General features: G+C 44.5%; 1 protein-coding gene across 1 annotated transcript in view; it reads left to right on the top strand.

Moving 5' to 3' along the window:
- Positions 1 to 16,474, top strand: part of sort1a (sortilin 1a) — a 93,102-nt gene that overhangs the window by 62,779 nt on the left and 13,849 nt on the right. Inside the window, exons 15-17 of the mRNA XM_070859048.1 lie at positions 6,536 to 6,725; positions 7,302 to 7,418; positions 15,229 to 15,337. Coding sequence (XP_070715149.1) covers positions 6,536 to 6,725; positions 7,302 to 7,418; positions 15,229 to 15,337 — 416 coding nt within the window. The remainder of the gene's footprint in view (positions 1 to 6,535; positions 6,726 to 7,301; positions 7,419 to 15,228; positions 15,338 to 16,474) is intronic.

Consider the following 16,474-nt stretch of genomic DNA (forward strand, 5'->3'; position numbering starts at 1 on the left):
AGAGAATGTCAGCAACCAGCCTTGAACCCATCCAGCCTCCCTTCCTCCTTCAGCATTTGTACAGTGATTTTTCAACCTACACATCAATTCTTAGTCTGCTGTCTGCTTTCACAGTATTCCTGTCCTCTCGCAATCTCGCCTTTAATAAATTTCCCCTACATGTTCTTGGCCACCCCTCAAACTCACCGTTTCTTGGGCCTCTTACACCTACGGTCTTGATCACCAGCAAAGCTATTTATGACCACTTTCTTGCCTTCCTTCCCACCGACAGCTTCCACTATTATCATCTACCTACAGAATTAGCCTATACTTAGTACCTTAACAAGCTCACACTCCAACTCTCAACTCCTCTCCTCTGGCTATCTACTGCTGTCCACCTGTTCCCTTGACAGTCCCAAGCACATCAATCACTATCTCGCATTACTGTCATCCACTGGTACAGCCTCCATTTTTGCTCCCAAGTCAGAATGTTGCAAACCCAAGCATACCTGGCGTACAACTGGCCTAGTCATCAATTGCTAAAGCTGGCTCAACTGTATCGTGCATACCATTCCTTGCTTTCCTCAACCAAAAGCACATGCTACGCCAGGATAATCCTCCTACCTCGCCTGCTTTATTGAAAACCTTCTCAAGACTGACCTCTTGTATCAAGCCTTTTGTCATCACTCTTAACATCTCTCCCCCCAGCTTGGTATTTGTTTCCCCTACTTTTGTGAAGTGCCTCATGATGTTTTAACTTTAAAAACACAATAGCCCAGAATTTCCGGCGGATGCCTCCGATCACAAAAATTTTTACGGAAGTACCCGTCGTTCCCGGAATTTTGGAGACTTGTGGTCCTGGACCTCTACGTGAAGGCCCGCGTAGAGGCACATGTATCCCAGCAGCGTATGCGCTTCATATGCATCACTGAGATCATGTGGGCCGGGCCAACCTGTCAAATTAGGGATATTCCCATTCATCATAAGTATGAAACATAGACATAGAAAATAGGTGCAGGAGTAGGCAATTCGGCCCTTCGAGCCTACACCACCATTCAATAAGATCATGACTGATCATTCTCTCAGTACCCCTTTCCTGCTTTCTCTCCATACCCCTTGATCCCCTTAGCCGTAAGGGCCATATTTAACTCCCTCTTGAATATAGCCAATGAACTGGCATCAACAACTCTTTGCGGCAGGGAATTCCACAGGTCAACAACTCTGAGTGAAGAAGTTTCTCCTCATCTCAGTCCTAAATGGCTTACCCCTTATCCTAAGACTGTGTCCCCTGGTTTTGGACTTCCCCAACGTCGGGAACATTCTACCCACATCTAACCTGTCCCGTCCCGTCAGAATCTTACGTTTCTATGAGATCCCCTCTCATCCTTCTAAACTCCAATGTATAAAGGCCCAGTTGATCCAGTCTCTCCTCATATGTCAGTCCTGCCATCCCAGAAATCAGTCTGGTGAACCTTTGCTGCACTCCCTCAATAGCAAGAATGTCCTTCCTCAGATTAGGAGACCAAAACTGAACACAATATTCCAGGTGAGGCCTCACCAAGGCCCTGTACAGCTGCAGTAAGACCTCCCTGCTCCTATACTCAAATCCCCTAGCTATGAAGGCCAACATGCCATTTGCCGCCTTCACCGCCTGCTGTATCTGTATGCCAAATTTAAATGACTGATGAACCATGACACCCAGATCTCGTTGCACCTCCCCTTTTCCTAATCTGTCGCCATTCAGTTAATATTCTGCCTTCGTGTTTTTGCCCCCAAAGTGGATAACCTCACATTTATCCACATTATACTGCATCTGCCATGCATTTGCCCACTCATCTAACATGTCTAAGCCACCCTGCAGCCTCTTAACGTCCCCCTCAGCTCTCACCGCCACTCAGTTTTGTCGTCTGCAAACTTGGAGATATTGCACACAAGTCCTTCATCCAAATCATTAATGTATATTGTAAAGAGCGGGGGTCCCATCACTGAGCCCTTCAGCACTCCACTAGTCACTGCCTGCCATTCTGAAAAGGACCTGTTTATCCCGACTCTCTGCTTCCTAGACTCAACCAGTTCTCTATCCACATCAGTATATGACCCCCAATACCATGTGCTTTGATTTTGCACACCGTCACTTGTGTTGTACCTTGTAAAAAGCCTTTTGAAAGTCCAAATGCACCACATCCACTGGTTCTCCCTTGTCCACTCTACTAGTGACATCGTCAAAAAATTCCAGAAGGTTTGTCGAGCATGATTTCCCCTTCATAAATCCATGCTGTCTTGGACCGATCCTGTCACTGTTTCCAAATGCGCTGCTATTTCATCCTTAATAATTGATTCCAACATTTTTCCCATTACTAATGTCAGGCTAACCGGTCTATAATTACCAGTTTTCCCTCTCCCTCCCTTTTTAAAAAGCGGTGTTACATTAGCTACCCTCCAGTCCATAGGAACTGATCCAGAGTCGATAGACTGTTGGAAAATGATCACCAATGCATCCACTATTTCTAGGGCCACTTCCTTAAATACTCTGGAATACAGACTATCAGGCCCCGGAGATTTATCAGCCTTCAATCCCATCGATTTCCCTAACACAATTTCCCGCCTAATAAGGATCTCCTTCAGTTCCTCCTTCTCACGAGACCCTCGGTCCCCTAGTACTTTCGGAAGGTTATTTGTGTCTTCCTTCGTGAAGACAGAACCAAAGTATTTATTCAATTGGTCTGCTATTTCTTTGTTCCCCATTATAAATTCACCTGAATCCAACTGCAAGGGACCTACGTTTGTCTTCACTAATCTTTTTCTCTTCACATATCTATAGAAGCTTTTGCAGTTCCTTTTTATGTTCCCGGCAAGCTGCTTCTCAAAATTTATTTTCCCCCTCTTAATTAAACCTTTTGTCCTCTGCTGAATTTTAAATTTCTCCCAGACCTCTGGTTTGTTGCTTTTTCTGGCCAATTTATATGCTTCTTCCTTGGATTTAACACTATCCTTAATTTCCCTTGTTAGCCACGGTTGAGCCACCTTCCCTGTTTTATTTTTACTCCAGACAGGGATGTACAATAGCTGAAGTTCATCCATGTGATCTTTAAATGTTCCATTGCCTATCCACCAATCCTTTAAGTATCATTTGCCAGTCTATTCTAGCCAATTCACGCCTCAAACCATCGAAGTTACCTTTCCTTAAGTTCAGGACTCTAGTTTTTGAATTAACTGTCACTCTCCATCTTAATAAAGAATTCTACCATGTTATGGTCACTCTTCCCCAAGGGGCCTCGCACAACAAGCTTGCTAATTAGTCCTTTCTTATTACACATCACCCAGTCTAGGATGGCCAGCTCCCTAGTTGGTTCCTCGACATATTGGTCTAGAAAACCATCCCTAATACACTCCAGGAAATCCTCCTGCACTGTATTGCTACCAGTTTGGTTAGCCCAATCAATATGTAGATTAAAGTCACCAATGATAACTGCTGTACCTTTATTACATGCATCCCTAATTTCTTGTTTGATGCTGTCCCCAATCTCAATACTATTGTTTGCTAGTCTGTACACATCTCCCACTAGTGTTTTCTGCCCTTTGGTATTCCGTAGCTCCAACCATACCAATTCCACATCTTCCAAGCTAATGTCCTTTCTTACTATTGCATTAACTTCCTCTTTAACCAGCAATGCCACCCTGTCTCCATTTCCTTTCTGTCTATCCTTCTGAAATGTTGAATACCCCTGGATGTTGAGTTCCCAGCCTTGGTCACCCTGGAGCCATGTCTCCGTGATGCCAATTACATCATACCCGTTAACTGCTATCTGCGCAGTTAATTCGTCCACCTTATTCCGAATACTCCACGCATTGAGGCACAGAGCCTTCAGGCTTGTCTTTCTAACACACTTTGTCCCTTTTAGAATTTTGCTGTAATGTGCCCCTTTTTGCTTTTTGCCTTAGGTTTCTCTACCCTCCACTTTTACTTTTCTTCTTTCTATCTTTTGCTTCTGCCCCCATTCTACTTCCCTCTGTCTCCCTGCATAGGTTCCCATCCTCGTGCCATATTAGTTTAACTCCTCCCCAACAGCACTAGCAAACACTCCCCCTGGGACATTGGTTCCGGTCCTGCCCAGGTGCAGACCTGGTCCCACTAGTTTGTACTGGTCCCACCTCCCCCAGAACCGGTTCCAATGTCCCAGGAATTTGAATCCCTCCCTTCTGCACCATTCCTCAAGCCACGTATTCATCTGAGCTATCCTGCAATTCCTAATCTGACTAGCACGTAGCACTGGTATCAATCCTGAGATTACTACTTTTGAGGTCCTACTTTTTAATTTAGCTCCTAGCTCCCTAAATTCGTCTTGGAGGACAACATCCTGTTTTTTGCCTTTATCGTTGATTCCTATATGCACCACGACAACTGGCTGTTCACCCTCCCTTTTCAGAATGCCCTGCACCCGCTCCGAGACAACCTTTATCCTTGCACCAGGGAGGCAACATACCATCCTGGAGTCTCGGTTGCGGCCGCAGAAATGTCTGTCTATTCCCCTTCCAATTGAATCCCCCATCACTATAGCTCTCCCACTCTTTTTCCTGCCCTCCTGTGCAGCAGAGCCACCCAAGGTGCCATGAGCTTGGCTGCTGCTGCCCTCCCCTGGTGAGTCTCTTTCCCCCCCCCCCCCCCACAACAGTACCCAAAGTGATGTATCTGTTTTGCAGGGGGATACCCGAACGGGACCCCTGCACTACCTTTCTTGCATTGCTCTTCCTGTTGGTCACCCATTCTCTATCTGGCTGTGTACCCTTTACCTGCGGTAAGACCAACTCACTAAACGTGCTATTCACATCATTCTTGGCATCGTGGATGTTCCAGAGTAAATCCACCCACAGCTCCAGTGCCGCAATGCGGTCCGTCAGGAGCTGCAGGCGGATGCACTTTCCGCACACGTAGTCATCAGGGACACCGGAAGCGACCCTGACTTCCCACATAGTACAGGAGGAGCATAACACGTGTCTGAGCTCTCCTGCCATGACTTAAACTTAATGGGAATACCCCCAAAAATATATAATCATATTTAAAATTAATCAAAATGGAATCGAATTAATTATTTAAAACACATTTAATTTTAGGGAAAATAAATTTACATATTTTAAAATAAACTTACCTTTTAAATGTTTAAATTATTGAATTTTTAAAAATTATTCTGTACTTTAAAAGTCTAATGCTGATAAAAGCAGGCCGTCCCCCTGTATTTATCAGGTGTAAGCATTTCAGAGGCATTCGCTGGGCAGGAATTGGGCAAATAGTCCAACTCTCTGCCTGTGGAGGCCCCTTACTTTTCAGATGTGTGCGATCTATCAAGAAAATTCTTGACCGATCAAGTTCCAGCATGCCTAAACCCGGAACTTGCGTGCCCCCTCTCCCCGCCCCCCCCCCCCCCCCCCCCCAGGCGTGTACACACTTCGGACCTGCCTGTAGAGGCTGTGAATTCAGGGCAAATTGTTATACCGAAGACCCGAATAATTGGAATATGTGCATTTACTGTATACAAGTGTATACTCAAGTACTTTTGAAATCTGAGTTTGTCCTTAAGTTGACTTGTTTTCAGTTTAAAATATCCAAATCTATTTTTCATATATTTTTTAATGCAACTAAATCTAACTATGGGAGCAGGTGTATGAATGTCTATCCTTGTGTCGGGCGGTGCAAAATAGCCCAAGCAGAAGTTACTTTGAATTGAAAGAACGAACTTGCATTAATATGGCTCATCTCGTGACCTCCCCAAAACATTTCACAGCCAATGGATTATGTTTTGAAGACAAATGTCAATTTCTATAGTGAAGTCCCACAATAAGATAAATGACTAGTTAATCTGCTATGGTGGTGTTGGTTGAGGGATAAATGCTAGCCAAGATAACGGAAGAGCTCCCTTGCTCTTTAATAATATCATTGAATCTTTTATATCCACTGAGCAGGCAGATGAAGCATTGAAAAATGGCACTTCAGACAATGCAGTACCTCACCAGTGCAGCACTGAAGTGCCAGCCTAGATTCCATGCTTGAATTCTATAGTTAGACTTGAACTCTTGACCAGTGACTTAGGTGAGTGTGCTGCCATTTGGAAGTTACAGCAGCTTTTAATTGTGAAACTTCCATTCTGTATTCATTCGTGGCGAAACAAAATTGGAAACATATTCTAGGATAGAGATGAGGAGAAATTTCTTCTGAGGGTTGTTAACCTGTGGAATTTGCTGCATTAGAGAGCTGTGGAAGCTGGCTTATTGAATAAATTTAAGACAGAAATAGACAGTTTCGTAAACGATAAGGGGTTATGGGAAGCAGGCGGGGAAGTGGAGCTGAGTCCATGATCAGATCAGCCATGGTCATATTGAATGGCGGAGCAGGCTCGAGGGGCCGTATGGCCTACTCCTGCTCCTATTTCTTATGTTCTTATATTCCAAGACCTAAAGTTACTTTGTAGCTCTGGATGTATTGCTTTCAGAAATCTAGTTGGTGTTTTACCATTCATGTAGATAAGTCAGTGCACTAAAGTTTAATCCTTATTTTCCCCAGGTGTCGATGATGATTATATCCAGTGGCTTGCACATTCAAGTAATGTTAATGATCCTAATGATGGCTGTATGTTGGGTTACAAAGAAAAATTCCGGCGTTTAAGAAAATCTTCCCTCTGCCGAAATGGGCATGACTACATCGTGAATAAACAGCCCAATGTCTGTCTGTGTACTCTGGATGATTATTTGTGGTATGCTATTGCTATTTATCCTAGGGTTCATGGTGACTATCTGTTAATCTGCCTACTTATTTTAAAATATGTAGGCTTGCCAAACTATATCAGGATCTGTTTATTGACTGAATGCGAGAAACATGTAAGACTCTTGTGGTAGGCTAATGGGGAAATACAGAACAGGTCCTAAAACATAGTTTCATTCTGCATGACCATAAACCTTCTCTGGGTTATCTGCCTATCAGAGTTCCTAACCTGTAATTATTTTTAAAATCCAACTTAATTCAGTTAATTAATGCGATAATAACAAAAGGATTGCTATAAGAATGTATTGCTTCTAATCGAAAGATTAAATTGGTTTACTTAGAACTTACTTTTGTGATTTAAAAAAAACATGCCTTGCTGAATTGTTTAATTGTTAATTGCAGTGTTGATTTCATGCTGTATAAATGTTGGAAGGAAAGATAAATTCTTTGCTTTTTGGATGTGGGAATTGAGTTCCAGATGATTTTGTCAAGGTTGCATTTTATTAATTTGTTAAATTGGCTGGGAATGGCTTTGTTGCTTATAAATATACCATTTCCCTCCTCCCAGTGATTTTGGATACTATCGAAAAGAAAATGGCTCTGAATGTCTAGAACAGGCAGATCTGCAGGGCCATGATCTGGAGTTCTGTTTACAAGGAAGAAAAGAAATATTGAAGACAAATGGGTAATGAATGTGTTTCAATTAATACTTTTTGAAGGGAATTTTGATTCCAGGATTGATGGTACCTCTTGATACGAACTGGCATTTTGTGCAAATTGTATAACCTAAATCTTCAGATTTAAGAGTAAATGCAAATTAAAACAGCGGCTGATGAGAGTTGCAATCATCTCCATTTTCTTGTGGTAGTCCTGGACATTGATTGGACTAAGATTTGGGAATGGATTACGGAGAGTCCCGCAGGATTTTCAACAAGGTTTCTTTCCAGGTTCGCACGTGTTTCTTTCTGGGCTGATGGCATTGTTGCTGCTACACTTCAGTCGTGGTACAATGTGTCTGCCCACAGAAACTACCTGTGCTTGTCGAACACTTGGAATTTTTGAGCTGGGACCCTGACTGGCAGCATCTGAAATGAATAGATGAGGTGGAGAGTATATTAATTTATTATTGTTTGCTCTTCCGAGTAAGTTGTTCAGGATCTACTGTGAGAAGGGCATCAGGTTAGGTCAACCTCATTGCAGGGACCAGATTATTCCATCCACCAGGTGGCAGACAAATTTCACTTCCCCAAACGTGACCAATATGGTTACTTACAAATTAAACACTTCTTGCACAACCCAGCCTTGCTGGACAAGTTTTGATGTGAGCACTTGTGCAGGTGGCATAAAACAATCCACGCCAAAAGACGTGGGGCACAATTTTCCCCAAAGCTGTATTTTGGTGTACTTCGAGTTAGGGCTGCTTTTTTTGGGGCCCAACTACACCCCAAAAAAATCATCTAAGTTTACCTGTTTGAATTGTTGATTTTGGCGCCGCCTAGCCAGTCCTTTAACTTTAGGGGTGGAGCCTAAGATCTGCGCCAAAATGATCAGGTAGCCAGGGTAACAAGGGACACACTAGAGGCTGAGGCTGGAAAGTGAAACATACAACACATCCTGGCCAGCTCACAGCAACCTGCACAAGCACCTTGCACATTGCAGTAGCGTACCAGTATTAAATTATTAACGCAGTATAATGTGGATAAATGTGAGGTTATCCATTTTGGGGGCAAAAACACGAAGGCAGAATATTATCTGAATGGCGGCAGATTAGGAAAAGGGGAGGTGCAACGAGACCTGGGTGTCATGATTCATCAGTCATTGAAAGTTGGCATGCAGGTACAGCAGGCGGTGAAGAAGGCAAATGGTATGTTGGCCTTCATAGCTAGTGGTTTGATTATAGGAGCAGGGAGGTCTTACTGCAGTTGTACAGGGCCTTGGTGAGACCTCACCTGGAATATTGTGTTCAGTTTTGGTCTCCTAATCTGAGGAAGGACGTTCTTGCTATTGAGGGAGTGAAGCGAAGGTTCACCAAACTGATTCCAGTGATGGCGGGAGTCGAGAGAGGCAGCGGCCTTTAAAAGGCTCAGCAGTCCGGGGAGCGTCGAGAGAGGCGGGAGTCGAGAGAGGCAGCGGCCTATAAAAGGCTCAGCAGTCCGGGGAGCGTCGAGAGAGGCGGGAGTCGAGAGAGGCAGCGGCCTATAAAAGGCTCAGCAGTCCGGGGAGCGTCGAGAGAGGCAGCGGCCTATAAAAGGCTCAGCAGTCCGGGGAGCGTCGAGCGAGGCGGGAGTCGAGAGAGGCGTACCGGTGCAGCTCCAGCTGGGAGAAGTCAAAAAAGAAGTAGAAAGAAATCAAAAGATGACGTCACAGCCAACGTGGTAAGTGATTGGCTGCTGATTGGTGAGTAGTTTTTCTTTTTCTTTATTAGTCAGTAACTTTTAACATTGTTGTCGCCAATTTAAGTGTATCTAAGGGTTAAGTCGTGGCAGGACAGCTCGGTCACGTGATATGCTCCTCCTGTACCATGTGGGAACACGGGGACAACACCAGTGTCCCTGACGACTACATGTGCGGGAAGTGTGTCCACCTCCGGCTACTGACGGTCCGCGTTGCGGAGTTGGAGCTGAAGGTGGATTCACTCTGGAGCATCCACGATGCTGAGAATGACGTGAGTATCACGTGTAGCGAGTTGGTCTTGCCGCAGGAGAAGGGTCCACAGCCAGCGAGGGAATGGAAGACCAGCAGGAAGAGTAGTGCAAGGAAGGTAGTGCAGGGGTCCCCTGTGGTCATCCCACTGCAAAACAGATACACTGCTTTGAGTACTGTTGAGGGGGATGACTCATCAGGGGAGGGCAGCAGCAGCCAAGTTCATGGCACCGTGGCTGGCTCTGTTGCACAGGAGGGCAGGAAAAAGAGTGGGCGAGCGATAGTGATCGGGGATTCAATTGTAAGGGGAATAGATAGGCGTTTCTGCGGCCGCAACCGAGACTCCAGGATGGTATGTTGCCTCCCTGGTGCAAGGGTCAAGGATGTCTCGGAGCGGGTGCAGGACATTCTAAAAAGGGAGGGAGAACAGCCAGTTGTCGTGGTGCACGTTGGTACCAATGACATAGGTAAAAAAAGGGATGAGTTCCTACGAAATGAATTTAAGGAGCTAGGAGCTAAATTAAAAAGTAGGACCTCAAAAGTAGTAATCTCGGGATTGCTACCAGTGCCACGTGCTAGTCAGAGTAGGAATCGCAGGATAGCTCAGATGAATACGTGGCTTGAGCAATGGTGCAGCAGGGAGGGATTCAAATTCCTGGGGCATTGGAACCGGTTCTGGGGGAGGTGGGACCAGTACAATCCGGACGGTCTGCACCTGGGCAGAATCGGAACCAATGTCCTCGGGGGAGTGTTTGCTAGTGCTGTTGGGGAGGAGTTAAACTAATATGGCAGGGGGATGGGAACCAATGCAGGGAGATAGAGGGAAACAAAACGGAGGCAAAAACAAAAGACAGAAAGGAGATGAGGAAAACTGGAGGGCAGAGAAACCCAAGGCAAAGAACAAAAAGGGCCACTGTACAGCAAAATTCTAAAAGGACAGAGGGTGTTAAAAAAACAAGCCTAAAGGCTTTGTGTCTTAATGCAAGGAGTATCCGCAATAAGGTGGATGAATTAACTGTGCAAATAGATGTTAACAAATATGATGTGATTGGGATTACGGAGACGTGGCTCCAGGATGATCAGGGCTGGGAACTCAACATCCAGGGGTATTCAACATTCAGGAAGGATAGAATAAAAGGAAAAGGAGGTGGGGTAGCATTGCTGGTTAAGGAGGAGATTAAGGCAATAGTTAGGAAGGACATTAGCTTGGATGATGTGGAATCTATATGGGTAGAGCTGCAGAACACCAAACGGCAAAAAACGTTAGTGGGAGTTGTGTACAGACCTCCAAACAGTAGTAGTGATGTTGGGGAGGGCATCAAACATGAAATTAGGGTTACGTGCAATAAAGGTGCAGCAGTTATAATGGGTGACTTTAATATGCACATAGATTGAGCTAACCAAACTGGAAGCAATACGGTGGAGGAGGATTTTCTGGAGTGCATAAGGGATGGTTTTTTAGACCAATATGTCGAGGAACCAACTAGGGGGGAGGCCATCTTAGACTGGGTGTTATGTAATGAGAGAGGATTAATTAGCAATCTCGTTGTGCGAGGCCCCTTGGGGAAGAGTGACCATAATATGGTGGAATTCTGCATTTGGGATGGAGAATGAAACAGTTAATTCAGAGACCATGGTCCAGAACTTAAAGAAGGCTAACTTTGAAGGTATGAGGCATGAATTGGCTGGGATGGATTGGCGAATGATACTTAAGGGGTTGACTGTGGATGGGCAATGGCAGACATTTAGAGATCGCATGGATGAACTACAACAATTGTACATTCCTGTCTGGCATAGAAATAAAAAAGGGAAGGTGGCTCAACCGTGGCTATCAAGGGAAATCAGGGATAGTATTAAAGCCAAGGAAGTGGCATACAAATTGGCCAGAAATAGCAGCGAACCTGGGGACTGGGAGAAATTTAGAACTCAGCAGAGGAGGACAAAGGGTTTGATTAGGGCAGGGAAAATGGAGTATGAGAAGAAGCTTGCAGGGAACATTAAGACGGATTGCAAAAGTTTCTATAGATATGTAAAGAGAAAAAGGTTAGTAAAGACAAACGTAGGTCCCCTGCAGTCAGAATCAGGGGAAGTCATAACGGGGAACAAAGAAATGGCGGACCAATTGAACAAGTACTTTGGTTCGGTATTCACGAAGGAGGACACGAACAACCTTCCGGTTATAAAAGGGGTCGGGGGTCTAGTAAGGAGGAGGAACTGAGGGAAATCCTTATTAGCCGGGAAATTGTGTTGGGGAAATTGATGGGATTGAAGGCCGATAAATCCCCAGGGCCTGATGGACTGCATCCCAGAGTACTTAAGGAGGTGGCCTTGGAAATAGTGGATGCGTTGACAGTCATTTTCCAACATTCCATTGACTCTGGATCAGTTCCTATGGAGTGGAGGGTAGCCAATGTAACCCCACTTTTTAAAAAAGGAGGGAAGAGAGAAAACAGGGAATTATAGACTGGTCAGCCTGACATCGGTAGTGGGTAAAATGATGGAATCAATTATTAAGGATGTCATAGCAGTGCATTTGGAAAGAGGTGACATGATAGGTCCAAATCAGCATGGATTTGTGAAAGGGAAATCATGCTTGACAAATCTTCTGGAATTTTTTGAGGATGTTTCCAGTAGAGTGGATAAGAGAGAACCAGTTGATGTGGTATATTTGGACTTTCAGAAGGCGTTCGACAAGGTCCCACACAAGAGATTGATGTGCAAAGTTAGAGCACATGGAATTGGGGGTAGTGTACTGACATGGATTGAGAACTGGTTGTCAGACAGGAAGCAAAGAGTAGGAGTAAATGGGTACTTTTCAGAATGGCAGGCAGTGACTAGTGGGGTACCGCAAGGTTCTGTGCTGGGGCCCCAGCTGTTTACACTGTACATTAATGATTTAGATGAGGGGATTAAATGTAGTATCTCCAAATTTGCGGATGACACTAAGTTGGGTGGCAGTGTGAGCTGCGAGGAGGATGCTGTGAGGCTGCAGAGCGACTTGGATAGGTTAGGTGAGTGGGCAAATGCATGGCAGATGAAGTATAATGTGGATAAATGTGAGGTTATCCACTTTGGTGGTAAAAACAGAGAGACAGACTATTATCTGAATGGTGACAGATTAGGAAAAGGGGAGGTGCAAAGAGATCTGGGTGTCATGGTACATCAGTCATTGAAGGTTGGCATGCAGGTGCAGCAGGCGGTTAAGAAAGCAAATGGCATGTTGGCCTTCATAGCAAGGGGATTTGAGTACAGGGGCAGGGAGGTGTTGCTACAGTTGTACAGGGCATTGGTGAGGCCACACCTGGAGTATTGTGTACAGTTTTGGTCTCCTAACCTGAGGAAGGACATTCTTGCTATTGAGGGAGTGCAGCGAAGGTTCACCAGACTGATTCCCGGGATGGCGGGACTGACCTATCAAGAAAGACTGGATCAACTGGGCTTGTATTCACTGGAGTTCAGAAGAATGAGAGGGGACCTCATAGAAACATTTAAAATTCTGACAGGGTTGGACAGGTTAGATGCAGGAAGAATGTTCCCAATGTTGGGGAAGTCCAGAACCAGAGGTCACAGTCTAAGGATAAGGGTAAGCCATTTAGGACCGAGATGCGGAGGAACTTCTTCACCCAGAGAGTGGTGAACCTGTGGAATTCTCTACCACAGAAAGTTGTTGAGGCCAATTCACTAAATATATTGAAAAAGGAGTTAGATGAGGTCCTTACTACTAGGGGGATCAAGGGGTATGGCGAGAAAGCAGGAATGGGGTACTGAAGTTGAATGTTCAGCCATGAACTCATTGAATGGCGGTGCAGGCTAGAAGGGCCGAATGGCCTACTCCTGCACCTATTTTTTATGTTTCTATGGCTGGACTGACATATGAGGAGAGACTGGATCAACTGGGCCTTTATACACTGGAGTTTCGAAGGATGAGAGGGAATCTCATAGAAAAGTATAAGATTCTGACGGGACTGGACAGGTTAGATGCGGGAAGAATGTTCCCGATGTTGGGAAAGTCCAGAACCAGGGGACGCAGTCTTAGGATAAGGGGTAGGCCATTTAGGACTGAGATGAGGAGAAACTTCTTCACTCAAAGTTGTTAACCTGTGGAATTCCCTGCCGCAGAGAGTTGTTGATGCCAGTTCATTGGATATATTCAAGAGGGAGTTAGATATGGCCCTTACGGCTAAAGGGATATGGAAAGAAAGTAGGAAAGTGCTACTGAGGGAATGATCAGCCATGATCTTATTGAATGGTGGTGCAGGTTCAAAGGGCCGAATGGCCTACTCCTGCACCTATTTTCTATGTTTATGCCAAAAGTCTATTTCTTCTCTCCCCCCCCCCCCCCCCCCCAATGCCGGTGCTGGTACCCACTACTATCTCTGGCCGAAGGGCCTCGTCCCTCCCAGTACCCACTACTATCCCTGGACGAAGAGCCTCCCGGTGCCAGGACCCGCTACAATCTTTGGCCGAAGGGCTTCTCCCCCGCCCCACCCCTCCTCACTCCCACTCTCTCTTCCCTCTCTGCTGCTGCTGTCCGGGCTGTGGAACTGCATCTGCTGCGCTGATTTCCTTACCTGCGCCGATTTTCTTAACTGCCTGTAAGGTTCTTCCACAGCGGTAACATACGCCGTCCTACGAAGAATTGGAGTAAATCAGAACTGGCCAAACTTGCTTAAATGGGCAGAATTGGCGCGGGTGGCAGGTTACACCCCCCAATGAGGTGTTTAAAAAAAAAACAAACCTAAAAAAAATCGTAACTGAGTTACATTGGCGCACAATTTTGGGGAAACTTTTAATTTAATTTAGGACAAAAAAAGCGGTGCTAATAACTGGGGAAAATTGAGCCCATGGTTCCTAGCTTACCCTTGACTGGACCAGCAACCTCGATGTATTGTCCTGATTCGGAATGTATGATTTCAGTGGGGATTTATTTGTACGGTCTTTGCATGTTTATTTTATGTAAAGACAATTCTTGAAAAGGTGGAAACAATTTACAACAATGGTTGCTATTTTTAATTGGAAACATGAGCAATGCTCACATTACTTCATTATGTTTGAGACTTCAAATCCAACCATGAGCTCTTTAAGCAGTTTGACCTGTAAATTCCTAGTAAATATAAGAATATAACATCATAAATATGAGCAGAAGTAGGCCATTTGATCCTGTTCTGCCATTCAATAAGATCCTAGCTGATCTATCTCACCTCCACCTTCCCACACTATCCCCATATCCCTTGATTCCCTTAATATCCAAAAATCTATCAATCTCTGTCTTTAATATACTCAATGACTTGAGCATCCACAGCCCTCTGGAGTAGAAAATAAGCAAAGATTCACAACCAATATTCCCCCTAATTTATGTTTGGTTGCGCGGCCCATTCATAGTATGCATGTGGGAAACTTAACATTAGAAAAGCCCATCCCAAGCTGTGCGGGACCAGCACAGAGCTGCGTGGCCGCACAGCTTAGAGGGAACATTGTTCACGACCTTTTGAGTGAAGACATATAACCTCATCTCAGTCCTAAATGGCCGACCCCTTATTCTGAGACTATGACCCCTGGTTCTAGATTCCCCAGCCAGGGGAAAAAGATGCAATCACGTCTCCTTTTGGCACAGTCCATTTGACTGGGTGCTAATTACTTGACTTATGATTGCTAATTCATAATGCTTCAAAAATGGTATTTTCTTTCTATTTTACAAAAATAAAATTCCAACCTAAAATGTTTGACTGGAATGAAGACCAGTTGGTGTTCCATTCACATACTTTTAAAATGATCTTAGAAAGTTATTTTAAAATGTGAAGTTTCTTGACATTTGATATATACAGATTTGTAACTAACTTGTCATTTCTTAGATACCGAAAAATTCCAGGAGACAAGTGTCATGGAGGGATACAAGTGGATCGGTCAGTGAAAGACATGAGTAAAAAATGCATCAGTAACTTGTTGGCACCTGAAGAACTGGTAAGTGCCACTGTAATCATTGTATTGCAGGTCGTGGGAAGCAAATATAGTGAAGAATTTCTGAAGTTTTCTAGGGTAACAAGTTAAGCTAGGAAGAAAGTGTAAAATGAGTTCTTGGTCAAAGTATGCACCACAACTATTGCCCCTTTATACTGCTGTGCTGTGCAGTACAGGAGAAAACTATGCAATCATTTCTCCTTTTGGCACAGTCCACAGTTGACTGGGAGCTAATAACTCAACTTGCGATCGCTAATTCATAATGCTTCAAAAATAGTGTTTACTTTCTAATTGGCTGGACTGATCTATTGGTGTGAAATTGCTTTCATTAGAAAGCAGAGGAGATGGTTAGTGTTTTTTTTTACAAAGAAGTGTTTGGGTTGTATTTGCCTACCAGGATGATTCTGAAATATAAGATGCAACAACTGAAAGGGACAGGCAGGACTCTTTAGAAAGTGGTGAGAAGGTGGCAATCGCTACCACAGAGTGGTTGAAGCAAATAGTATTGCTGCATTTAAGGGGAGGCTAGACAAGCATATGAGGGAGAATGGAATAGGTGGTTATGTGGATAGATTTACACGAGGAAAGACGTGTAGAGGCTCGAGTGGAGCATAAACACCGGCATGGACAGGTTGGGCCGAATGGCCTGTTTCTGTGCCATATATCCTATGTAAAAAGGAGTGCTTGAAGTGGCCAAGCAAGATCTGGTGATGGGCAGCCAGCCCATCATACACTGAACTGTAGATTGCAGCTCCGAGACGCTAATATACCAAGGTGGCAGGTGGGGGGAGCATTGGGGTTTATATATCAGCCAAAATCTGATGGTGAGCTTGTTGAATGTCAAAATCAGACAGTTGCTGAGTGAATTGACAGATACCAATGTTGGTGTGGGTGGCAGGGTCAGAATAGAAGGTGTTAGGCATTGGAGTTGAAGCGCCACTTGTGATGGAGTTGGGGAGTAGTGTTTTTTTTTCCATAGAGTAGGGTTAGAAAAAGATGGTCAAGATCTTCTGACTTTAAAAACAGAGAGGCTTTGTGTGATGGTGTGATCAAATGGATTAATATGGTTGTGATTATTTATGGAGGGTGAAGTTGAGGAAGGGCAGAGAAATCTGAGAAGTGGAGGCAAAGTATTTCAAA

This window comes from Pristiophorus japonicus, chromosome 17, assembly GCF_044704955.1.
Source record: "Pristiophorus japonicus isolate sPriJap1 chromosome 17, sPriJap1.hap1, whole genome shotgun sequence".
In the NCBI taxonomy this organism is placed as follows: Eukaryota; Metazoa; Chordata; class Chondrichthyes; family Pristiophoridae; genus Pristiophorus; species Pristiophorus japonicus.